We start from the raw sequence: 24,583 nt of genomic DNA, 5'->3' as shown, positions 1-24,583 counted from the left end.
TTAGCGAATGGAGCTCCCTAGTAGCCAGTTGATAAAATGTAGGCCTAGTTTATCTCGTTGAGAAACAAAGTCTGAAGGGAGTCGTGGTCTGAAGTGCTGAAAGATTATCAACCTGCCATTGAGCGTTTAAAAACTGGATAACACGTAAGTGGTTATCGATAGAATCGTGCAACAAGTATACAACCCGACACATAAATAAACAACATACAGGTACAGTATGTTACAGGTTGTCTACAAGATTCCATACAAGTTCCTCTTTGATTTGCACGTAAATTGTTTGCAGAAACTGAGCATACAAACACGTCTTGATATGCAACAAACGCAGACGGGACATTGTTCTTATTATTTAAGAGAAGAGTGCTTTTTTTCTTATTTCGCTGGAATATTCTGGCTCAATCTTTCAACAAATCTCGCGGTGTTACATTGCCATAACGTCGCGAGATTTCAAATCCTAATGTCGAAGGGGGCGTATGCTAGCGATGTACAGTGTGGTAGTGACGTAGATATCTGTTTTAATCATTTTTAACTTAGTGTAATCAAAGTGATCCATGATAAAACAGTACATATTGACATAATGTCCGATGAAGAGGTCCCGTCCACCTCCCGGGAACCTGAACACGAATCGGAAGAGGTGAGGGACAAGTTTGCGCACTACGTTTTATAGACAGCCTCCCTGAAAAACTATTAGACGGTGTAGAAGTTTGGTCCTTTTTGTTCATTTGGGGAAATATGGCGGGAAGGAGGCTTGACACATCTGTATACAGATGTTACCCTACGTTTTAAAAAGCGAAAGTACATTGATCGCTTGTGTCGACAGAATCATTTGACAAGTATTCCAAATTTAATTGTTCGCTTGTGCTTAAACGTACTGGCTGCGTGGAATTTAAGCAAAAAGTCGTTAGCCAGTGGTTATCGTTAGCTTTCAAGCTAACGCAGTCTCGACATCACGATTCAGGTTGCTGCAGGCATTGGCTAGCCAGTCAGTTATAACCTCGCTAGCTTGCTGCTAGGTTGACATAACGGCGAGTTACTGTGCTAGAAAGACGTTTCAAGTTTAGCTTGCTAGCTAACTTACCAATGATAAATCTAACACGTGTTACAGTTAAGTCGGCAATTACGAAGGAGCTGTCATTAATTAAGCTAACGTTTGCATCATAGTCTGTCTGGCTAGCTAACATTATCTGAACGTATTGCACCAAGTGCGCATTCGTTCTGTACGTTAATTTGCCTTGGTATGTGAACGTTAGCGGTCTGGTTTGCTGTCTTCCATGACGTATTAGCCAATGTAATATCCTGTGCTGTTAAATCAACTTTCAGTATTTAAAATCCCGTATCAGGTCACCGAGCTATAGTTATCACCCCCCGAGTGGCTTGAACAAAACCTGATTATTTATTTACCTTAAAATAAGTCTTATGGTTTATGCATATAAACGTTATTAGAAATAAATAAATAAATAATTACAAAAAAGCTACTTGCAGTGAACCAAAGCAGTTGGATACCAACTCACCTTAAGAAACCCCTAGCGTTAGCAGCTAACGGTAATGTTACATGTTTGCACATTTGAACATCGACGCACAGTTCCTGAACAAATGTCAGTCAAACAAAAACCGAACAACGTACGACTATAGTAACGCTATCGCTTTTTAATTTAGTCACGAAGCAACCAGGATTTTTTTAAAAGCAAAGAATAATCCATCCTATTTTAGTAAATTGTTGTAAGATGGCAGCATTGAAAGACTTGATCATATTTATCCATTTCGGTCATAAGTTTGCAGCTGATGCATATATGGATGAGCAGTTTCAGTGGTTGACACTTGTTTGCATGCAGAAGGAGGATCTTCCGTTCGTGCTCAAGCCGCCCCCCAAGGCAGCAACCAAGGTGGAAGGAGAAGTCGACCCAGAGTATGAGGAAAAAAGGGTGAGCTATGTCTTCCATGTCAAATCAAAATTTAAGATTTATTTTTTTATTTGTTTCACCACAAAGTGCACCCTTTTAATTAATATCTGTGCTACGCAATACTCTATTTTATAAAACGGGAATCTCACAATCTAGTTGGTTAAGAGCCAAATTGTAATTAACCAATAACTCATGACCGGGTGTGGTATATTGTGATTATGTAAGGGATGTTATGACTTTTTAAATGTTTTATTATGAGTTTTTATAAAACGGTCACCAAATATGATTTATATATAACAGACAATATAATTAAAAGTTTTTATTCATTTCCTTACAATAATATTTTACAAGAATGTAGTTCCTGCTGCTACTCCTTAACCGTGACTATATTTACAATACAGCACGGCCTCAAGCGCCTTATTGCTTTTTTAAAACAGCGGTAATATCATTAACATTATAGCCAAAAACAAATGGCACCAATTTTCAATATATACGATCATTTATTAATAAGATAATACAATAACGTTCTTCCGCCAAGCAATATGGTTTTATAACAGCATTACTGACTGGCTGCCAAGCAACACAACAACACAGTGGAAATATTGTTAAAGAGTAATTGCACACACTGTTTCAGCCTGGCTCTGCCTACAGCACAATTCTGAAAAATGCATGGTTGGACTAGGTGTAGGCTGGGACGTTGGTGCAGTGTAGTCCTGCCACTTCACAGCAAGAAGGTCCTGGGTTGGAATCTTGGTCTGGGCCTTTCTGTGTGTTTGTTTGCACGTTCTCCCTGTGACGGTACTCCCGTTTCCGCCTACAGTCTAAATGTTATGCTAATTGAAGGCTCTAAATTGCCCATAGGTATGAGTGTGTGAGTGAATGGTGTGTGCCCTGCGATGGATTGGCGACCTGTCCGGGTTGTGTTCTCTCCTCTCGCCTGGTGCATGCTGGGATGGGCTCCAACGTGCCCTGCGACCCTGCCCAGGAATAAGAGGGTATGGATAATGGATGGATTATTTGCATAAAGTATTCTATATGCAAATTATATGTACAGCATAGGCTCATGAAACTCAGATCAATCTATCAAACAAGGCAATGCAGATAAAATATCATCAAGATTCTGCAAATACGTGGCCTATTTCTTGTCTCAAATGTTTTCAGAAACACATTTTAGTGGACCGTTTAGGTGGAATATGAGAGAGTTTATGAACAGGCCTCCATGATTCTCCGGTTTGAGAAGCATTGGGCTGAAACCAATCTAGCCAATTAGGTGCTGGCAGTGTTCCATCATATTAAAAAGTAAACGGACAAATTTGTGGGCGGCAACAATTTTACAACTGGATATCTTGATTGACATCTATGTGACGTAGTATCTCCAAAGAGGTACTCTGATATGATAACTGGGGAGGGGCCAGAGTGGAATGTAGAGTTAGAGGGCAGTACCAAGATGCTTTTTTTTACCAGTTTTTTTCAGATAAAAATATATTATTTCAGAAATGTTGAAATAACAGCTTGATTTAAAGTGTTTCATTATAAAGTAGGCATACAAACACATTTACAGCAAAAAAAAGTGATCTAGGGTGTAATTACCCTTTAACACAAGTTATATAGCATTCACTGCCTGCCTACACCCATGCGTTTCAGTGAGATATTGATTAGAGTAGCTATCTAGCTAACTTAGTAAAGCTACGTTAGATGGGTGGACTGCTTTCTATACAGTTAACGTAGCTTATTGGAAACTTTTAACATGAGTCCGATATTTAACATGGAGCCTAACATTATCTTTTGTGTGGCGACTAAAAGCAGTGGAAAGATAGCTTAAGTAATATTAACTGACGTTTAGCTAGCTAAAATGCTTACTCTGTTTTGCTAAGTTACGTCACTGCTGGATTTTACAGTAGTAACGTTACATTCAGTGCTGTAGTGGTAAATTTCAACAGCTTTGTTTATATTATCACTCCGCATCTGGGCAGTCATTCAAGTTAAAATAAACTTTTTTTTTTTTACCTGTAACGATCATCATCAGTCACAAAATGTGAATATTTGAGACTATCTGATGAATGCAGGTTTTGAAGTGAAAGAGATCATGTCTGTAAGCAAGCACAAATGCGAGTGCTCTCTCCAGTGCTATTGCCCACTGAAACTGGGGGACCGGATAAGGTGGAGCAGAATCCTCGCCACACCGAGCAATCTGCCTCCTCCACCTAACAAAATGAATAGACTTACGCAACGTGATTTTTTCACAGTTTTTTGGTGATTTCACGGTCAATGGGAATGTACAAATACTAAACATCAATAAGGCATAAACTCTTGTTAGCTCACTAACGATAGCTTGCTAGCTAGCTAGTTTAGCAGAACAAAAGTGAGTTTATTAATGTTGATTGGCAACCACCTGGCACTATGTGGTACTAGTAGAAAACTACTTTCTTTTAAGTAATTCTTATAATCATGCCACTTACTAATAACAGTGATGGTATTTTCACTGACAGTGTCTTCATAAAGCCGCGATATGAATTCAGTGGAACTCAGTAGGTGAGGATTACCAGTAAGGAGTTTCAAGGGACCTTTCAGAGCACGGCTCATTGATGCTTCTTTGCTCCTGGTTTCCTCTGGCTCTGCACTGCCGGCTTGGTGATGTAATTTCTCGGCACAAAGTACGTTTTCTGAGGGCTTTGGTTTCGAGGGGCAGGTGTGGAACACAGCCTGTGAACCTGCGCATGCATTGCGTAAGCAGTGTTTTCTTTCGTTGCACTATAAACTCTTTGTGAAGAAGTGTGCATTTTAGAGACTTTGACAAGTCTTATATCTCCATACTCGGTTCCTAAGACCTCGTGTTATCCATCGTTTTTCCAGTGAGCAGTTTTCTAAAGAAGCCTTGCATTCTACAGCACACGTGCGTGGAAGCAACTGACCTCCTCTGTGTGTCTGAACCCTTAGAAAACGGATCGGGCGAACAGGTTCGAGTTTCTGCTGAAGCAGACGGAGCTGTTCGCCCACTTCATCCAGCCCGCGTCCCACAAGTCTCCCACGTCTCCGCTGAAGGTCAAGCTGGGGCGCCCTCGCGTGAAGCAGAATGAGAAACAGAACCTTCTGTCCGTCGGAGAGTGAGTCTGCTTCAGGAGCCGCCGCTTTACTTCCCTTCTCGCCTTTTCCCTTTTCTGGCCCAGTTTGGAATGCCCAGTTGTACTCATCATCGGCGCTCGCTGCTGCAACTTCCTCTATCGATTTGGGAGAGCGCAGACAAGCACGTGCTCTCCTCCGAAGCACACAGTGTCAGCTGCCACTTCTAATACAAGTCAGGCTTGCACAGGCATAAGCTGGAGGAGGACGCTTTGTGCACAACTGAGCAAGCAGACATGCAGTCTCCAATTTGACCATGAGAGGGTGCTAGAGAGTGATGAGATGCTGGCATTCTGGCTGACTGAAAGCCTCCCATCTCTGGGTCGTGCTACAACCCATTTTATGTTGCCTTGCGCAGCTGTCAGCCACAGTCCTGGTTTAATATCAAACGGTGGGTGGCAGCTGACTCTGCCCAAGTCATTTTGAGACCATCAGACTGTCAGAAATGACTGACGAATAGCCAGTCCAATGAAGCGGCTACAGGATGCAGCATGGTGACAGGTGGCTCTGTCTTACGAAATGTGCTTATATAATAGTGTCAATAAAGTGCAACCTAACTGTAAGAGTTACATCCTCCCCAAAAGAGAATATTTAATATTTTGAGCTGAAAATTATTCTTTGAGATGGAGTGCCTCATTATTACATGCAGAGTATGCAAACAACATTTGAATAGAAATTCTCTGTTGTGGGTTTGTAGCACAGCGTCTGATATGCTTTTACGTGTGTGGCTCTGTAGCTGTAATAGACTGACACCAGTTCCAGGCCTGGTCCTGGAGAGCAGCGTGGTCTGCTGAGTTCCCTAACTGTGGGTCATGGAGAGCTGCTGGTCCCCAGTCGCCTCATCTAGGCCCAGGTTTGGGACCCCAGTCAACCCTGTGGCTCTCCGGGCCCAGGGAGGGCGACTGCGCTGTTGAGCGGAAGCTGGCAGCAGTTTCAGTTAGTCAGTCAGTGGCTGAAACTGCCGTGCATTAGAAGGGATGTTTGTGTTCCTGCTCTGTCTGTGTGGAATTACCATCCTTTCCCTCTTTCAGTAACCGCCACCGACGTACCGAGCAAGAGGAAGATGAGGAGCTGTTGTCTGAGAGCAGGAAGGCTGCTAATGTCCTGGTTCGATTTGAGGAGTCACCATCCTGTAAGATATGTGTGTGTGTGTGTGTGTGTGTGTGTGTGTGTACAAATATGTGTATACAGTGTATATATATGTATGTATGTATGTGTGTGTGTTTGGGGGGGGGTGTATTTATATACATATATGCATACACAAAATATGGAAACACTGCTTAAAGAAGTTTAGTTTAGTACTCTTAAAACTTCTATCTGTGCTCATCCTTTTGTTGTTGTTTCTCGAAGCCATTTTCGTCTATAAAAATGTATTTGACAGTTGTCTTCTTGATCATGAGTGGTAACAACATGTCACCATCATCATTGGAAAAAAGTTTTCTTTGCATGAATATTATCATTTTATGTACAAAAATACTGGACCAAAATGTGTTCAAGCTTGATTATAAAAAAAAGTGCATTTTCATGGTCACAAAATGCTTGTAGTGTGTAATTAATATTATAATCACTCAATATGCATTTTGTATTTTACATTTCATGGACGAAGTGCAAGACACATTAAACATTTTGTGCACAAAATGTGAAACACGTTACACATTTTTTCCACAAAATGTGGTGTCCCACAGTAATTGGCTAACCCCCCGCCCATCAGGACCACAGTACCTACTTAAAACACAGGTGTACGCACGACACAGCGTGAGCAGATAATTGAAGAACTGCATTAAAATCACATGCACCTGTTCTCCTCTGTTTTTCTGTATTCTATGAAACATTTATGAAATGCGGGAGCATTACCCTCCCCTTTGAATAAACCTGATTTGTTGCATGAATGTAGAGCACTCTGACCGCTGAAGTGAGGCGAGCGTACCTATAGCAGTGTTGGGGGGACACGTGCGGGCTGCGTGCGGAAGATTTCGCTCATTACCGCATTTGTGCTTACCTGCCCTCCTATATAAATAATATGTTTTCGAGTTTTAGTAATAAGCCCTGAAAAATGAATGGAAGCCACTCGTGCTCTCATGAATAAACGTAATGAGCACGTGTGTGCGCGGCATTATTCAATAAACCCCCGTCTGCAATTACAGCTTCTAACGGATCACCTTATTCAAGCTAATTAGGCTAAGAATGCAGACGGGGGTGCGCGGAACCAAGGGGGAGATCTGGAGAGCCGGGGAAGAGGGATTTTTTTCATCCTCTGCTCTCAAGCGTCGCAGTTTAAGAACCCCCCGCCCCCACCCCCCCACACGGTCTTTTTTTACACTTTGAAATGATGTGTTTATTTTGAGCCATCATTAGATAAACTTGTGCAGATGTTTGAGTCCTTTTTTTTTTTCGAGCAAGGGCACAGATAAGGTCTTTTATTCCTTCAGTAATTACCGTCTAGTGCAGCTGCCGTCGGCAGATGGTTTTTAATGGTGACGCACACCGGAGTAATTGCTGCCCATTTGCAGAACTCCGAGAACGGCTGAAAAGTGTTGTGCGCCGTTTTTTTTGTAAATTAATGCGCTTTTATGTTTTTTTTTTTTTTTGTTTTTTTTTTTTTTTGCGTTTTCAGATGTGAAAAACGGAGCGCTGAGAGATTACCAAATTCGAGGGCTCAACTGGATGATCTCCCTCTACGAAAACGGCATTAATGGAATCCTCGCCGACGAAATGGTACGAGCGCAAAAAATGGGAAACGAGCCAAGGCTGAACCCAAAAACACTGCTTTTAGTGTTTTTAGTGTCTCGCTCTGGTTCCTGGTCCCAGCTCTCAGTGCCCACGCTCGGAGCCAGTGTGCGCGCTCCGTATGGCTCCTGTTCTTAGCGTCCACCCTGGGGTCGCGTGTGCAAGTTCTGTGAAGCACGTAAGGGGGGGAAAATGGAAAGGCTTTCAGGGGCCTGGTCACTGGACAGGGCCCACGAGAGTGCTGCCCTGTCCTGTAGGCAATGTAGGGCTTCGCGTCCTGCAAAAGGGCGCCTTGTTAGCTTATAACCACTGTTTGAAATAGCCCCCCCGACGATCACAATCTCACCGTAAAAAGTCTAATGTTTTCACAGTAAAATTTTGCTTTGGGACCCTGAAGTATGGGGGGAGCCCTGAGTGTCAACAGTGCATATGAGCTTCCATTTTGTGCTTGCCGTGATCGGCCATGACGTGATCTGCACGCCTCACTTTTTGCAGGGTTTGGGGAAGACCCTTCAGACCATCGCCCTCCTGGGGTATCTGAAGCACTACCGGAACATTCCGGGGCCTCACATGGTCCTGGTCCCCAAGTCGACGCTGCACAACTGGATGAACGAGTTCAAGCGCTGGGTGCCGTCCCTCAAAGCCGTCTGTCTCATTGGAGACAAAGACGCCAGAGTAAGAATCCGTCCAGCCCCCCCAATCTGCTCTCCTGTTTCGTTCATCTTTCCTCTCGGTCTGGTCTTTTCACCCGCTGTCATTTGCTTTATACTTCGAGCGTCTTTACATCCTATATGAATATAGCCGTTTATATACAGGTTTCTGAATTTTATTTTATCCTATAGTAATCTGGCTTAGTTGGGCATTAGTGCAGATAATGAAGATATTAATACTTAGTCAAACAAGAACAAAAGGTGCAAATTCCAAATTTGTGTTGTACTGATATAAAATACAATATTGTTAATAATGAAAACTTTATTTAATGGCTTTGTTCTAACCCACCATTTCGTTGTACTAATTAAATACTTAACTGAACTTTTTTGCTCCCGGGCGAGCTATGGCCCCTTCTAATTAGGGACAAAAAATGCTTAAATAATGGTGGGAACTGAAAATGCATATTTAAGGCGGTTTTTTGGGATGTTGTTAAAGGCACAAAAGCTCAGAAGTGTTAGGACCAGGGGGCAGTTGGAACCTTGAAACATTGTCCTGAGGTTTATATGTTTTGTGGGTGAATTTGTAGCTGAAGAAAGACATTCCTCTTCACTCCTACTGTTCTGCTCCTAAATTATGACTCAGATATGCAGCTGAATGTTAAAAGGTGTGAAAAAAAAAAGATATGCTTGCTGGTTTGACAGCAACAAAGAGGCTAATTGCACAGCACTGGCTGCACCCGAACACCCTTTGCAATAGAAATTGGCCTTTATCTCTTCAGGATATTGCAGTAGTGCTCTCGGAGCTAACAATGCTAGAGCTAGTCCACTAGAAGCTTGGAGAAAGGCAAGTTCAAGAATGAAAGAGCTTATGAAATGCAAAGGCTAACAAATTATTGCATTCTATCTTAGCATCCAGTTGAGTGAAACTGATAAGAAATGGGCATTGTTGTATAGGTCCTTTCCCCAATTCAGTGATGAGTTCCGACTTCCTTCTGTGCTCAATAGAGTGTCAGTTTGAGGTCACAGAACACTGGCCTCCAATCCATGCCGAAGAAAACAGCGGGAAACCGTTTTTGTGTATCGAGCATCCTTTTTGTGCAACACTCTACCCAGTGAAATTAAGGAGCATTCACTGTTTGTATTGCTCCATTGTTATTCTCTTGTTTTTAATTTGTTTTTAGTTTTTAGTTGGTCTTTTAGTCAGCTACAAATGTGTGAAGCCCTTTGAGACATTGTATGTGCAAAGGGGCTGTATAAATGAATGAATAAACTTGAATTGAATCCGAAGCTGGTGTATTTTGCTTATGGTCTGAGAAGCGTTAAGCATTCTTCTCCAGAGTAAATGTTCCGTCCTGCACAGGCGGCCTTTATCCGGGACGTCATGATGCCCGGCGAGTGGGACGTGTGCGTCACGTCTTACGAGATGGTCATCAGAGAGAAGTGCGTCTTCAAGAAGTTCAACTGGAGATACCTGGTCATAGACGAAGCTCACAGGATCAAAAACGAGAAGTCCAAGGTGAGAGCTTTAGACAATAAATTAGCTTCACGCTCATTTAAAAATCCAACACGGAGCTTTGCGTTTCGTTGACGCGGTCAAACGATGTTAATAATGAAATGCTAATGAAGCGTGTGAACGGTGCCTGTTTTTCCCCAGTTGTCTGAAATTGTCCGCGAGTTTAAGACCACCAACCGGCTCCTGCTGACAGGAACCCCGCTGCAGAACAATCTCCACGAGCTGTGGTCCCTGCTCAACTTCCTCCTGCCGGACGTCTTCAACTCCGCAAACGTAAGCTTCCGTCCTCACGGTGCTGTAGTTTTGTGTTGTTAAACTCACAGAAAAAAAAAAACTTATTTTAAAGTTGTTAGTAAGGTTTTTTTTTTTTTTAGAAAATATATTTAAAAAATAAAAAAAATCTTCCTCCTGGCAATTATAGCTGCATCCTTGTGATGTTTTGCGATTCCTGCGTCGGCCCTCCGGCACTTTTGTCGAAGTTTCTGCTGTTCCTGTCGGGCTCCCCCCGGTCCAGTGAGCCGCAGCCGTCTCCGGGGCGACGCTTTAGCCGCGCGGCGATCCAACGGCGAGCCCGGAGCTACGCGGCCCCCCTCCGGCCCCCCTCCCCCTGCGCTCCGCTCAGACGGCGGCTGCCGCTCCTCCTCGGGGCCCTCGACTGTCATGCGCTCGCAGCGAGGGCCTCGCGGCTCGGATTCAAACGCCGAGCGCCCAGACACACTCCCCACCCGCTCCTCTCCGAGCGCCTAATCCGCGCTCCGAACCCCAGCCGTCGGCGCGCTTCTCCACAGTTCTGCTGCATTATAGATGAACAGTGCGCGTTTGTTTTTTTTTTTGTTTTGTTTTTTTAACGTTCCTTTTTTTGTTTTGTTTCGCCTCTCAGGACTTTGATTCGTGGTTTGACACAAACAACTGTCTGGGGGACCAGAAGCTGGTGGAGCGCCTGCACGCGGTACGTTCGGCGGGCCTGCCGTATCCCAGACACCCCGCGCGGGCGGGCGCCTCTTAATTATTAACCGCACTGCGCTGACAGAAAGCCTTTTGATGAAAGGCGACGGAGAGAACACAAAACTTCTGAAATTGAGTGTATCGCCACATTAGCAAAACAAAAGTTTTGTCTGCGTGCTAAACCCTAAAAAAGTGTTTGCTCATAGTTAGCGGCTTTTCTTCAAGGTGCTGAGGCCCTTCCTGCTCCGCCGCATTAAAGCCGACGTGGAGAAGAGCCTGCCGCCCAAAAAAGAGGTCAAGATATACCTGGGGCTCAGCAAAATGCAGCGAGAATGGTAAGCGGCTAGCGTCCTGCGTGTAACGCACGCAAAGGCGTTCAGCAGATGGTCTTGTCCAGAGTGACTTACACAGCTTGCGTTTTTACATACCATACATTTATTCATCTGGAGATGTGCTGAAGCAAGTTCAGGTTAAGTACCTTGCTCAAGGGTACAACGGCAACTGTCCAATTAATAATGAGGCCTACAATCTGAGTCACAAATCCGGTTTCCCAATAATTATACTGCACTGCCTCCACTGATAAAGACATATTGATTAGCATTGTTGCAAGCAATATTGAAACAAACCATATGCAGCTTACCAGTGGTGTATGACTCATGTTAGCCACACTAAATAAACTTACTGGCTAGTTAGTTTTATATCACGAATCACATTTTTCTGTCCTTGGGTGTTGTAAGACAGCAGTAAATTGTAGTCACAACAGTTTAGAATCTCTCCTTCCTGTCAGTGCAAAGCTCCGCACGAATGTAGCATTGCGAGCATTGTTGGGCTGAATGGCCTGTTCTCGTCATTATGTTATGTTATGAATGCAGCACAGTGACTAGTTTGTTCAAGTTTTCAGTTCTGTTTCATTGTGAATAGGTACACAAAGATACTGATGAAGGACATTGACATTCTCAACTCGGCTGGGAAGATGGACAAGATGCGGCTGCTGAACATCTTGATGCAGCTTCGGAAGTGCTGCAACCACCCATATCTCTTCGATGGGGCGGAGCCCGGCCCCCCCTACACCACCGACACGCACCTGGTCACCAACAGTGGCAAAATGGTTGCCCTGGACAAACTGCTCCCCAAAGTCAAGGAGCAAGGTTAGGGAGATATCTAATCGCTTTTTTGCTTTCAGGTGACCTTCATATTCCTGTCCTCTCATAGGACCTGCTCGTTTAAATTTTTGATTTCCACCTCATTTGGGAGTTTCCATAAATGGTCAAGTCCACTTGTGTCATATTTGGTGTTACAGAGACAGCTTTTGCTGAGAACTTCACTTCTGCTAAATGGAAATGCAGAAAAGTGTGTAAATTCCACAAGAATCCTAAGAATCTGAGAATAACACTGGAATAAAGGCCTCAGATTTAAGCCTATCCATCTTTTTAAGTAAAATGTGTATCTTTGGGTCTATTATTCCGCTTTATATCAAGACTAAGATAGATTCTGTAATGGCTGTGCTTGTGATTCTGAGAATGCCTTTCCATTGTAACTGACGGTACTTTTGTGCTAACTGTTCTAAAGGTACTTCTTCTCAGTGGGCCCCTGTGACCCCATGTCCATGCTGCCCCACAGGAATTGTGTGTGTTTGCTGTGTCCGTAGGGTCCAGAGTGCTCATCTTCAGCCAGATGACCCGAGTCCTGGACATCTTGGAGGATTACTGCATGTGGAGAGGCTATGAGTACTGTCGTCTGGATGGGAACACCCCCCATGAAGCCAGAGAGGTGTGGAACTCCAGTCTGTCCTGGGAAGAATAACGATGGCCTCAGTTTACCGTATGTGCACCGGCTTTGAGTCTCTCTAACCTGTTTGTTGCTTGTTTATTTTGAAAATTTAATAGCAAGCGATAGACACCTACAACGCTCCGAACAGCACCAAGTTCATCTTTATGCTGAGCACCCGAGCAGGAGGTCTCGGCATCAATCTGGCAACCGCCGACGTCGTCATCCTGTATGATTCTGACTGGAACCCGCAAGTAGACCTGCAGGCGATGGTTGGTATTACGGTTTGCATGCTAAATGTATACGTTGTTAAGTCCTCCTCTGACAATCTAGCTTCATGTTTTTGATTTGCCGGATTTTGAAGTGCAGCCTCGTTTTTTTTACAGGATCGCGCCCACCGGATTGGCCAGAAGAAAACCGTACGCGTGTTTCGCCTGATCACCGACAACACGGTCGAAGAGAGGATTGTGGAGCGGGCCGAAATGAAACTGCGATTGGACTCCATCGTTATTCAGCAAGGTGAATAACGGCAGTGTGCTTTAATGGTTAGGAACCATGCTTATAAATAACTCAAAGGTTGCGGGTTCAATTCCTACCTGGGGTACTGCTGTTGAATCCTTGAGTACTTCAGGAACTTAACCTGAGTTCAAATCAGCAAATATCCAGACGTATAAAGGGATTGAGTGTAAAGAATGTAATTTGTGCAAATTGCTGAGGATAAGAGTATCTGCGAAATGCCAAAATGTGAGTGTAAGATATTTCAGCACGGTCACCTCAGGCAGTTAGAAGCGTATTTCTGTCATGAACAGGCTGACGTTCTTTATGAAGCACAGATGCTGCTCAATACGAGCGCGGTAGAAGTCTCCTCATTTTTTGAACTGTAATTATGAAGCATTCATTTGTTTCGTACCAAAGCCCTTTATCTGCCAGCTGTAGTGGCACTGTGTTCTCAGACTCATTTATAACCAGCTTCACATAAATCCATGCAGAAGTGATCATCTGTCAGTCACCAGTTGCGTTCCGTCTTATGTATTGATACATGCCTATCTTGTGAGCGTTGGGTCGTGCTGTCTGAAGAAAAGGCCTGAGAGCCGTGTCGACGTTAGCACGTTAGCATTTCTCCGGCGCCGCCTCACCGAAAAACCCCCTAACCTCGTCCAGGGAGGCTGATTGACCAGCAGTCCAGCAAGCTCGCCAAGGACGAGATGCTGCAGATGATCCGCCATGGCGCCACGCACGTCTTCGCCTCCAAGGACAGCGAGCTGACGGATGAGGACATCAACACCATCCTGGAGAGGGGTGCGAAGAAGGTAAGGGAGATGGGGAGGGGGGAGCGGTCCTCTAGCGCACTTCTGGGACCGCCCCGCGGGGTCGAAGGCCGAACTCGGGGCCGAGCTCACCGGCGACGTTTCGCCCCGCAGACCGCCGAGATGAACGAACGGCTGCAGAAGCTGGGAGAAAGTTCTCTGAGGAACTTCACGGTGGACACCGGCACCGTGGAAACCAGCCTCTACAATTTTGAAGGCGAGGACTACAGGGAAAAGCAGAAGGTATGTCGGTTCATAGGCGTTCGTGACTGTTCGTGTTTCAGACAAGACGTTAAACTGGAGTGGGCCTAAGTTATAGAGCTGACCTTATAAACTGAAGATAGCTCAGGTGCTAGTCTGGTTGCCTGAATTGCTTCAGTAAATATCCAGGTGAATAAATGGATAATATAAACATAGGCTGTGTGTCACTGTAGTTAATGGTGTCTGAAAAGCACATAAATAATCAAATGAAAACTTTGTGATCCTGACTCCACTGTCTTCCACTGCTGTACCCGTTGTTACAAAAAGTAGAGGATCGAAATTTGGCTTTTTAAACCTGGCCATTATTCCCCATGTGCTGATGTTTTTCTTGTTCAAAATGGCTGCTGTGCATTACCCATGCTAGCAAGATATGGTTAAGATGAGCCTTGAGACCCTTTAAAGGAATGAATGCCACCATAAAAATGTAACAGTAAAAGTATTCGGACAGTGACACCATTTTTGTTCATATTGCCTTTGAAATGAAACAATGAACCTGAATGAGGTTAAAGTACAGACTGTCATCTTTAATTGGAGGGTGTTTACATCCATATCGGGTGAGCTGTGTAGGAATCACAGCCCATTTTATACCTTGTTCCCCCATTTTAGGCGACCAACAGTAATTGGACAGTTGGCTGCTCAGCTGTTTCTTGGCCAGCTGTCTGTTGTTGCATCATTAGTTCATGCACGAGAAAGCTAACAAAAGGTCAAGAGTTGATTCTAGGTGCAGCATTTGCATTTAGAGTCTTGTTGTCTCTCAACGTGAGGGTCAAATAAGTGTCAGTGCCTGTATAGCAGGTCATCATGAGACTGCAAAATCAGAATAAATCCATCAGAGACATTGCCAAAACATTGGGTGTGCAAAAGTCAACCGGTAAATTATCAAGAAGCAAGAATGCATTGGTGAGCTCAGAAATAGCAAACAACCTGGTAGTCCACAGAACACCACTGTCGTGAATTAGCGACATAGCATAGCTGTTTCAAAGACTACTATAAAGAAAAGGCTACACCAGGATAAGCTCAGGAGGTTCCCCACATGATGCAAACCACTGGTAAGGTTCAAGAACAGAATGGCCAGGTTAGATTTTGCTAGAAAAATACATTAAAAACTGTACAGTTCTGTACATGTCAGTCACCTGACCTGAATTCAACTGAACATGCGTTTCATTTGCTGAAGGCAGATAGCCCCCAAAACCAATAGAAACTAAAGATGGCTGCAGTACAGGCCTGGCAGGGCATCGCCAGGAAAGATACTCGGCATCTGGTGATGTCTATGGGTTGCAGACTTCAGGCAGTCATCGAATGCAAAGGGTTCGTGAACCAAGCACTATATATGATGACGACTTCATTAAGTTCATTTGTCCACTGACTTTTGGTCCCCTAAAATGGGGGGACAGTGTAAAAAGGGCTGTAATTGTCTGATATGGATGTAAATATCCTCAAATAAAAGCTGACACTTTAAAATCTCCACTTTACCTCATATGCATTGTTTCATTTCAAATCCAATGTGCTGGAGTACAAAGCCAAAGCAGCAAAAACTGTCACTGTCCAAATACTTACGGACTGTACTGTATTTTTGCAAATTCAAAATAGAGGAATCTGAGCTTGTTTAGTTTAATTGATACAAAGAATGCAAACACAACGTAAAATATTTATTTGGCCATTCAGTTGGTCCACCATGCATTCATATTTATGCGTATTTTGTATGTATTCGCTGTGTAATATTGTTTTGACAAGCTAATACCGATCAGTGCTGTGTGCGACCATTTTGTATTCTGTCAGTATCTTAGCGAGGCTCGGAGTGAGTTGTGCTTTCTGTTTGTGTGAGAAACTTTGTCTCAGTTGTCCTGACTTTCAGCTCAGCATGATGGAATGGATCGAGCCTCCCAAAAGGGAGAGGAAAGCCAATTACGCGGTGGACGCGTATTTCAGAGAAGCCCTGCGAGTCAGCGAGCCCAGGGCTCCGAAGGTACGGCTCGTTCATAAATAAATCATGCGCTGGCCGCGTGGCGGCCGCACGCCGGGAGAGGAACGTGTCCGCACCTCTCTGTCTGAATTCAATTAGGCGCCGCGTCCCCCGAAGCAGCCCAACATCCAGGACTTCCAGTTCTTCCCCCCGCGCCTGTTCGAGCTGCTGGAGATGGAGATCCTGCACTACAGGAAGACCATTGGCTACAAGGTAAGCGCTCCCACCCCAAACCGGGGTGCTTGTGTTTTCACTTCCTGGAGACCTGCCGTCCTGTAGGCTTTCACTTCAACTGTAATTAGGCACACCTGGTTCTACTAATTAGCAGCTCAAATAGTTCTCTAACTGCAGAATGAGGTGTGCTTTTTTAGGGTTGGACTACCCATTGGCTTCATTAGGCATGTTAGAAAGGCACTGTCCCCTGTGCTCTGTGAGGAAAGCATGTAGGAGCATAGCTGTTGCTTGGGGCAGGCTTTTCCCTCTAGACTTAACTTCTGCTCTATGAGAGGACATTTCTTTCGTTTGGTGGGAAGATCTCCCCCTACTGGCCCACCTACACCACTTCCAGTAGCAACTTTTTCTGGTCTCCCATCTGAGTGTTAAACAAATGCACAGCTGCTCAGCTTGTGCCGTTCAGCAGAAGCAGGGTACAAGTTGGGTATGGCTGTTCGCCACTGGCAGCAACAGTCCCAGTGGTCTTTTTATTTATTGGAAATGGACTGCCTGAAGATATGACTCGAGTCCTGTTGTGGTGAATTTCTTCACCGATCTGGATGGTGGCTCTACCAGACACCATGCCACAGTTTTTTTTTGTTATACTAAGTATATCACAGCTGTAATAGCTTTCACTCCTAAATGCTACCAGGCTGCAGTGACTAGCTCGTCATCCAAGAAAACACTGAAAATTATGCGTAGGCTTTGCTGGTTTGAAACCAAGTCTCCTAGCAGATATGTATATCTTTCTATTTATTTATCTGTGTGATAAATTGCAGAAACGAAAGGATCATTATCTTCTTGACCTTAACTAATTTATAGCCCAGCACAGAGGATCATTTTAGAATCATTAGTGTCAACATCCCCGGTGCAGCTAACAGGGTTTACGTATGCATTACTGAATGGTCCCTGACAACACTGACAACAAATCAGTGAAAGTGATGCTTTTAAAGACCCCGTGCGATCAAAATCATTATAATAGTTATAAATAACCAAAGATAATAAATGTTGCCACTAAGCTCTTGCAATTCTGAGATACTGAATTAGTTTTATGTATGAAAGCAAAAATGAGTCATATTTTACTTCCCACTGCTGAAGGGCTGAGTTGTTGAATAGACTGTGATGTCATCAACCAAACTGGTGTAAAATGTTATTTTCACCAATCACTGGTGATTGGCAACCAGCTCATTGTACAAGTACGTTAATACGCCTGCTTGCCACTCTACCAGGACGGACTGTTCCATAGGGAATGTATGGGTATCATGAATTATCTACTGGCTCTGTGGGCATTTTAGAATCTAAGTAATGTAAAATGAGGTTCGCAGCGAAGAACACATAATTACTCTGATTTGGTAGAAGGCCTGATGACAAGCTGAGTTGCCTGGTGTCTAAAAACGTGCACATTTTGGAAACAGAAGTTCAGCTTTAGTTATTATGGAAACTGGTGTGACAGGGAGAGAGCTGGTTCGTACAACAACATTGTTTTCTCAACTGCTTAAATGCAGGAAATGTCAAGACTGTTCCATTTACGGCTGTGTATGTGTATATGCTAGGTTTCTCAACCAAATGCATGTGTATATCTGGCCACTAATCAGGGAAACAGTTTGTGATATCCTCTACCAGAGGCATTGCTAGACTTGAAGCTCCACTGGAGCACAGGTCCCAGCACTCACATCCCTGAAAATCAAGTTTATATCTATGCAAAAAATAACAACAGTGACAGCATCTTCATTCGGGATGCAATTACTTGTGCAGGGAACTGTAGGCTTATGTCAGCGGTACAAAAACATGAATACTCCTTATACTTATCTTTAAAAAATGTGTTTTGTTTGGAAAAAAAAACATTTAGGTGCAATCGACATTGCCAAAGTAAGCTTATGAAAACGGCCCCTGTTTCCAGTACACCTGTTTCCTGCTCGTTTCTTTATGTGCGATAGTTTGAGGTAAAATCTGACCATTTTAAAGCCTCAAAGCGATATTACTGGGCCTTCCCTCTGGCAATGCTGCCTAGCGTTGATACCAGTCGTGCAGCAGCTTATTAAAAAATTAAGTATCAGCTCTGAGCTAGCCAGGCTGTTTTGTGTTTCTGCCATACTAATTCAGTTTTACAACTGCACAGGAAGTAGCAATGATGCCATCTCTTCTAGGCACATCGGTACTCGGTGTGTCCCAGTAAATGTGATACGGCAATACCCCGGTCGGTTATACCGTAGGGAACTGGAAGGTTTTCGCTGGTTAGTAGAGAAGGTTTACTAAGATAACTAGCCCGATCTTGGAAGTTTAGCTGCCTCGCATAGTAAATTACTTTGCTTTCTGTTGCTAAAAAGCGCACGCACCTTCGGTACGTCACTCTGTTGCTGTTTACAAACTCCGACGGTGTCCGCAGCTTGCTGAGTGACAGCTGTGTGCCGTCTGGGCAGGTTCCCCGGACCCCCGACATCCCCAACGCGGCGCAGGTGCAGAAGGAGGAGCAGAGGAAGATCGACGAGGCGGAGCCCCTCTCTCCCGAAGAGACGGAGGAGAAGGAGAAGCTCCTCACACAGGCAGGCTCCCCTCAAACGCCCCTGCGCAAAAAGCCCACACCCAGAGAAAGTGTTCTAGCTGGCCCGCGCGCTTCCCTCGAATTGTGGAGGGGGGAGGGGGAAGGGGGGGGGGGTATTTTTCAGAATGTTCCGGAAGACTCGCACGCTTAGTCCCTTCACGCGGGGAGGATCTGCTTATCGCGCGCCTACACTGGCTCGGTCTTTCCTAGAGCGACACGAGATGCCGCTCGCGAGCGTCGTGACGGCAGGCCTTTCATTGATTTCATACGCAGCTCACTTTTTACAGAGACACTGTCACAAAAACCCTTTCACGGGAAAATGAGAAAACAGAAAATCGGAAAGACAGAACCTGAACCCCCAAAAACCAGCAAGTGAGGAAACGTACGGCATTAATACATGCCCTGGCTTAATGCCAGTCATTTTTGACACTTATTTGCCAAATCTTTTTTAAACATTTATTTTCAGTTTATAAAGATTTTCTTTACAAGGTGTTTTATAACTTTGAAAAACTAGGGCAAAAAATACAATGTGTTTCATTGGCATTTAAAAAATAAAGTCTCCCTGTTATTTATTGCAGGGGTTCACAAGCTGGAACAAGCGTGACTTCAATCAGTTCATAAAAGCCAATGAGAAATATGGCCGGGACGACATCGACAACATCGCCCGCGAAGTAGAAGGGAAGAGCCCGGAAGAAGTCATAGAATATTCCGGTAGGGTGTGACTCCCGAGATTACACATCACCGCCACGTATTTATTCAGCTCGCTCTACTGATCGTGTACATTTGTATTATTCATGGCGAAACAGAATTCATATGAAGTGAAAAATAAAAATAAACATTTGTATATATTACCGTATTATATCCAGCGTAATGCAGTTTCTCTGTGTTTTAAAGCTGTTTCCCTGGAGACATGGAGACAGTGTGATGCAGGTTCTCTGTGTTTTAAAGCTGTTTCCCTGGAGACATGGAGACAGTGTGATGCAGGTTCTCTGTGTTTTAAAGCTGTTTCCCTGGAGACATGGAGACAGTGTGATGCAGGTTCTCTGTGTTTTAAAGCTGTTTCCCTGGAGACATGGAGACAGTGTGATGCAGGTTCTCTGTGTTTTAAAGCTGTTTCCCTGGAGACATGGAGACAGTGTGATGCAGGTTCTCTGTGTTTTAAAGCTGTTTCCCTGGAGACATGGAGACAGTGTGATGCAGGTTCTCTGTGTTTTAAAGCTGTTTCCCTGGAGACATGGAGACAGTGTGATGCAGGTTCTCTGGGTTTTAAAGCTGTTTCCCTGGAGACATGGAGACAGTGTGATGCAGGTTCTCTGTGTTTTAAAGCTGTTTCCCTGGAGACATGGAGACAGTGTGATGCAGGTTCTCTGTTTTAAATCTGTTCTCTGGGAGACATGGAGACAGTGTGATGCAGGTTCTCTGTGTTTTAAAGCTGTTCTCTGGGAGACATGGAGACAGTGTGATGCAGGTTCTCTGTTTTAAATCTGTTCTCTGGGAGACATGGAGACAGTGTGATGCAGGTTCTCTGTGTTTTAAAGCTGTTCTCTGGGAGACATGGAGACAGTGTGATGCAGGTTCTCTGTTTTAAAGCTGTTTCATGGGAGACAGAGACAGTGTGATGCAGGTTCTCTGTGTTTTAAAGCTGTTCTCTGGGAGACATGGAGACAGTGTGATGCAGGTTCTCTGTGTTTTAAAGCTGTTTTCTGGGAGACATGGAGACAGTGTGATGCAGGTTCTCTGTGTTTTAAAGCTGTTTTCTGGGAGACATGGAGACAGTGTGATGCAGGTTCTCTGTGTTTTAAAGCTGTTCTCTGGGAGACATGGAGACAGTGTGATGCAGGTTCTCTGTGTTTTAAAGCTGTTTCCTGGGAGACATGGAGACAGTGTGATGCAGGTTCTCTGTGTTTTAAAGCTGTTTTCTGGGAGAGGTGCAATGAGCTCCAGGACATTGAGAAGATCATGGCTCAGATTGAGCGCGGTGAAGCTCGAATCCAGAGGAGAATCAGCATCAAGAAAGCTCTGGACGTCAAGGTACTGAATCGTTCAATTATTCCAGATTTTCAGAGCTAACGATTGGCTGGTTTACAAATTTGTCGGCCGGTTTCCAGTTCACAAATGAACGTGCGCATTTTGTTTCAAACTCATTATTCCGACTCAAACATCGTTTCGAAGCCATCGTTTTTGTTGTGTCGCTGTTCCAGATCGCACGTTACAAGGCCCCGTTTCACCAGCTGCGAATACAGTACGGCACCAGCAAAGGGAAGAACTACACCGAGGAGGAGGACCGCTTCCTGATCTGCATGCTGCACAAGATGGGCTTCGACAAGGAGAACGTGTACGAGGAGCTGCGCCAGTGCGTGCGCAACGCGCCCCAGTTCCGATTCGACTGGTTCATAAAGTCCCGCACCGCCATGGTACGCCGAAAAGCTGGCAAAAAACCCCCCCCCCCCCGTTAAATAGTGTTTATCATAACTGCGCGGGACGATATTTTACACAACGGTCTCCACTTTGTTTCCCTTCCGCATTATGCATGCTGCTTATTTGCGAGAGGAAAGAGTAATCCTTTCCATAAATCATTTCCTTTTCGCTCCGCAAACAAATTTGGTTCCGTTTTGAAAATAACCACAGCGAAGAGTTATGGGAGATAATGAACGCAGTTATGAGCCCGTCAAGGTGCATTTATAAACATAATGGCCCGCGTCATTTTATTTTACACCGGCCGGGCGTTCTGCTAAGTCCAAACGCACGTCTCATTTATTAAAATCTATAATTGTTGTGATTCCACAGTGTGTTTACTACGCACTATATCATCTTCAAGTTGAGGTTCAAGTTTTATGTGATTTGCATTCTGTTTAAATAGCTAAAATAAACAAGTATTTTAATTTTGTTAATGGAGTATGGAATATTAGTCAGGCAATTTGAACTGTTTATGAACACAAGAGGAAAAACTGCTGAAAACGCAAAACATATGATAAATAGGAGTGTCGTAGAAAACCTGACCCCGTCGCCCGAATGCTGTTCGTCTTCCTTCGGCTTCTGCTCAGGAGCTTCAGAGACGCTGCAACACGCTCATCTCGCTGATCGAGAAGGAGAACATGGAGATCGAGGAGAAGGAGCGCGCCGAGAAAAAGAAGAGGGCCCCAAAATCTCAAACGGTAATGAAGTATATTAGACCCCGAAACTGATTTACATATATCTCCTCTTTCATTATTATTATAGGCTTGTTAGGGATGTGATTTACATGTATTTGGGATCTTTTCTTATTCTCAGTTAACACAGATAATTTACATTAGTGTTTTAGCGATGTTGCCTCTGAACACACTGGTCTGGGAATGTAGTTAGTTGGGTGTGGTACTGCTGCTCTTATTAATCATGAATAATTATAAAAGGAGAATGGACTTGGTTCTCCCACATTGCGAGTCCCTCTAGGTCAGAGCGCCTGCTAGCTAAATCAATGAATTGTAATGTAATTTAGTAAACAAGTAGTTTTATTCCCAAATTCTGTCCATTGCACAGTAGACCGTGTTAAATTACAGAGTAATTCTGTTAAAGTTAAATTAGCACCGGACGTTTTCGCTGTGTGCAAACTGCAGTGGGAGTGGCTGAGATCCGCCCGTCACATGACGCGTGACGTCTTTTCGCCCCGCCCCTTTCCCCAGGTGCAGAAAAGGAAGGCGGACGCCTCTTCGGAGTCGGCGGGACGCAAGGACAAGAAAGTGAAGACCTGAAGGGGGGTCCCCATGCTCCGCGTTACCATCACCAGTCAAACGACCAGCTTTCATGCCAAATGCGTTACGTTTCAGTATAGACCCGTGGTGCGAATTGTGGTGGAAATGAGTTGCTACTTATGATTCTAACTCCATTTTATAATACTTTGGTTGCAATTGTTCGATGCACTTTGAAACTTTATAATTAGTGTCCGTTGAATGGTTTTTATTGTCCCATGTCCTGTTAGGGTTAGCATGCTAAGACGAGGGCCTTTGTATGCCTGTGTTTTTACTCTTTTTTGACATATCAGAAATGGCTTGGAAGCTATATGCTAGAGGAATTATGTTTTGGGGCAGAGGGGGTGGGGTGGTTTTGGATTTATCAGTTGTCCTTTGATTGTTATGTATATAGCCCATTGCTTTGCACATACCTTTAGCACTTTCCTTTACTTAAAAAAGTGCATTTTACTGATGCAGTCCAGCTATTTTCCATATATATATTTTAAACTCTCAAATGTGGTTTAGTGTTTCATTTGTTGTAATGATCAGTTCAGTATTATTAAACAAACATAAAAGTTTGTGGTGTTCTCACAGTGTTTGTCTGTTCCTTTGAGAAGACATCTGGATAAGCATTTGATAGCATTTCCAGCACGCTTTACCTGCTTTCTGTAGATTTAACAGCAGTACTTTGGAGCGCCTCTATAAAGTGTTGCTTACTGTTAGCTGTGAGTAAACATCATCGTAGCTCTTTTATAATCTAACTTGTTTGCTGTAAATCTAGGTCTTCAGCAGCACGACAAATAAAATTATTTGCCCGAATATTTCGAGCCAACCATTGATCGTATTCAGTCGAAAAAGATTGTAATCAGTCACTCACAGATATTGCACAAATAAAAAAAACAGCATTATATTCCGTACCCAGTTGATTTGCAGTGTTTCTCTTCTGTTAGATTTATTTTTGGTTTGCTTTTTTTATCTGCAAAAGAAATGCGGCATTGCCTATCACGTCTTATTGACACTTGAACTTGGTCACTGATGCAGGCTTCTTTGTTAGTTGTCGGTCACACTGACTGGGAAAAATGGCTGTTAAAACCAAAGTTAACATTTATTGAATAAAGTTATCTGATTATAACGTATTTTGAATGTTAATAGAAGTTAACACAAGTCAGTTTGTAGCAGAGTCCTGAAAAAACCCAAATAATTTATATGGTTTTTTTATGGTTGCAAATACTAAAAGTAGTTATGTTCTGTAAAGTTAATGCATTACACGCAACCAATGTAGAGCTTTTCTGAGCTGCCTCGGAACAGGGTGTACTGTAACAAAGACTGTTCCGGTGTTATTTGTCCTTCAGATAATAACAGTCGGCTTTTGTTTACATTCATCGTGTAATGAGAGCGTGTGTCCACAAGGGGGCATTTGAATACTGCTGTGAGGAAATGCCAGATCCACTTGCCCCGCTGCTGTCTTCGTTCGGTGGTAAGCTGACGAGCTCTTCCAGTTATGCTTTTGTCTTGTAATCAGAAGCGACACACATTGTACACACACACACATAAAGGCAAATCCTGTGTCTTGCCGCAACAATGTGCAGGCTTACTCGTGCCAGACGAGGCTGGCATCTATTATAGCTTAATGCTCAGTTTGTGATGAGTGAAAATGAAAATTACAACAAAAAATATATATGTTTTCAGGGAAGATTGTCACCTTGTCAGCAGGATGTGAAATTCAATATGCTTGGCCGTTCTTTCAGTGTTTGTGCCTGTGGTATTCTTGTTTTCATTTTAAAAAATGTATGCGAATGACATACATACATGTTCATTGCAGCAATCAGGTTTTCACTAACAATTACTTTTATACACAAGGATTTTGGTTTTGTGCCCAGCATGGGGAATAATACGTATCTAGATTCATTTTGCTTCACTTTATCAAAAGGGGAAAATGTAAAGACAGGGCATTTTGATGTGCTGGAGGC

General features: G+C 43.8%; 1 protein-coding gene across 1 annotated transcript; it reads left to right on the top strand.

Moving 5' to 3' along the window:
- Positions 1-574: 574 nt before the first annotated feature.
- Positions 575-23,209, top strand: smarca1 (SWI/SNF related, matrix associated, actin dependent regulator of chromatin, subfamily a, member 1). The gene is made up of 24 exons (XM_035434256.1): positions 575-631; positions 1,830-1,919; positions 4,836-5,002; positions 6,050-6,150; positions 7,633-7,733; positions 8,241-8,420; positions 9,756-9,911; positions 10,050-10,181; positions 10,789-10,857; positions 11,079-11,188; positions 11,775-12,001; positions 12,502-12,623; positions 12,740-12,892; positions 13,007-13,139; positions 13,782-13,930; positions 14,042-14,170; positions 16,044-16,154; positions 16,251-16,364; positions 18,785-18,907; positions 19,485-19,617; positions 20,819-20,937; positions 21,108-21,320; positions 21,951-22,061; positions 22,566-23,209. The coding sequence occupies exons 1-24, from the start codon at positions 575-577 to the stop codon at positions 22,632-22,634; spliced, it is 3,069 nt and encodes a 1,022-aa protein (XP_035290147.1). The 3' UTR covers positions 22,635-23,209.
- Positions 23,210-24,583: the final 1,374 nt, after the last annotated feature.

Source organism: Anguilla anguilla, chromosome 9 (genome assembly GCF_013347855.1).
Source record: "Anguilla anguilla isolate fAngAng1 chromosome 9, fAngAng1.pri, whole genome shotgun sequence".
Classification (NCBI taxonomy): domain Eukaryota; kingdom Metazoa; phylum Chordata; class Actinopteri; order Anguilliformes; family Anguillidae; genus Anguilla; species Anguilla anguilla.
Note: the sequence above shows the minus strand (reverse complement) of the source record. Positions and strands in the feature narration are given on the sequence as shown.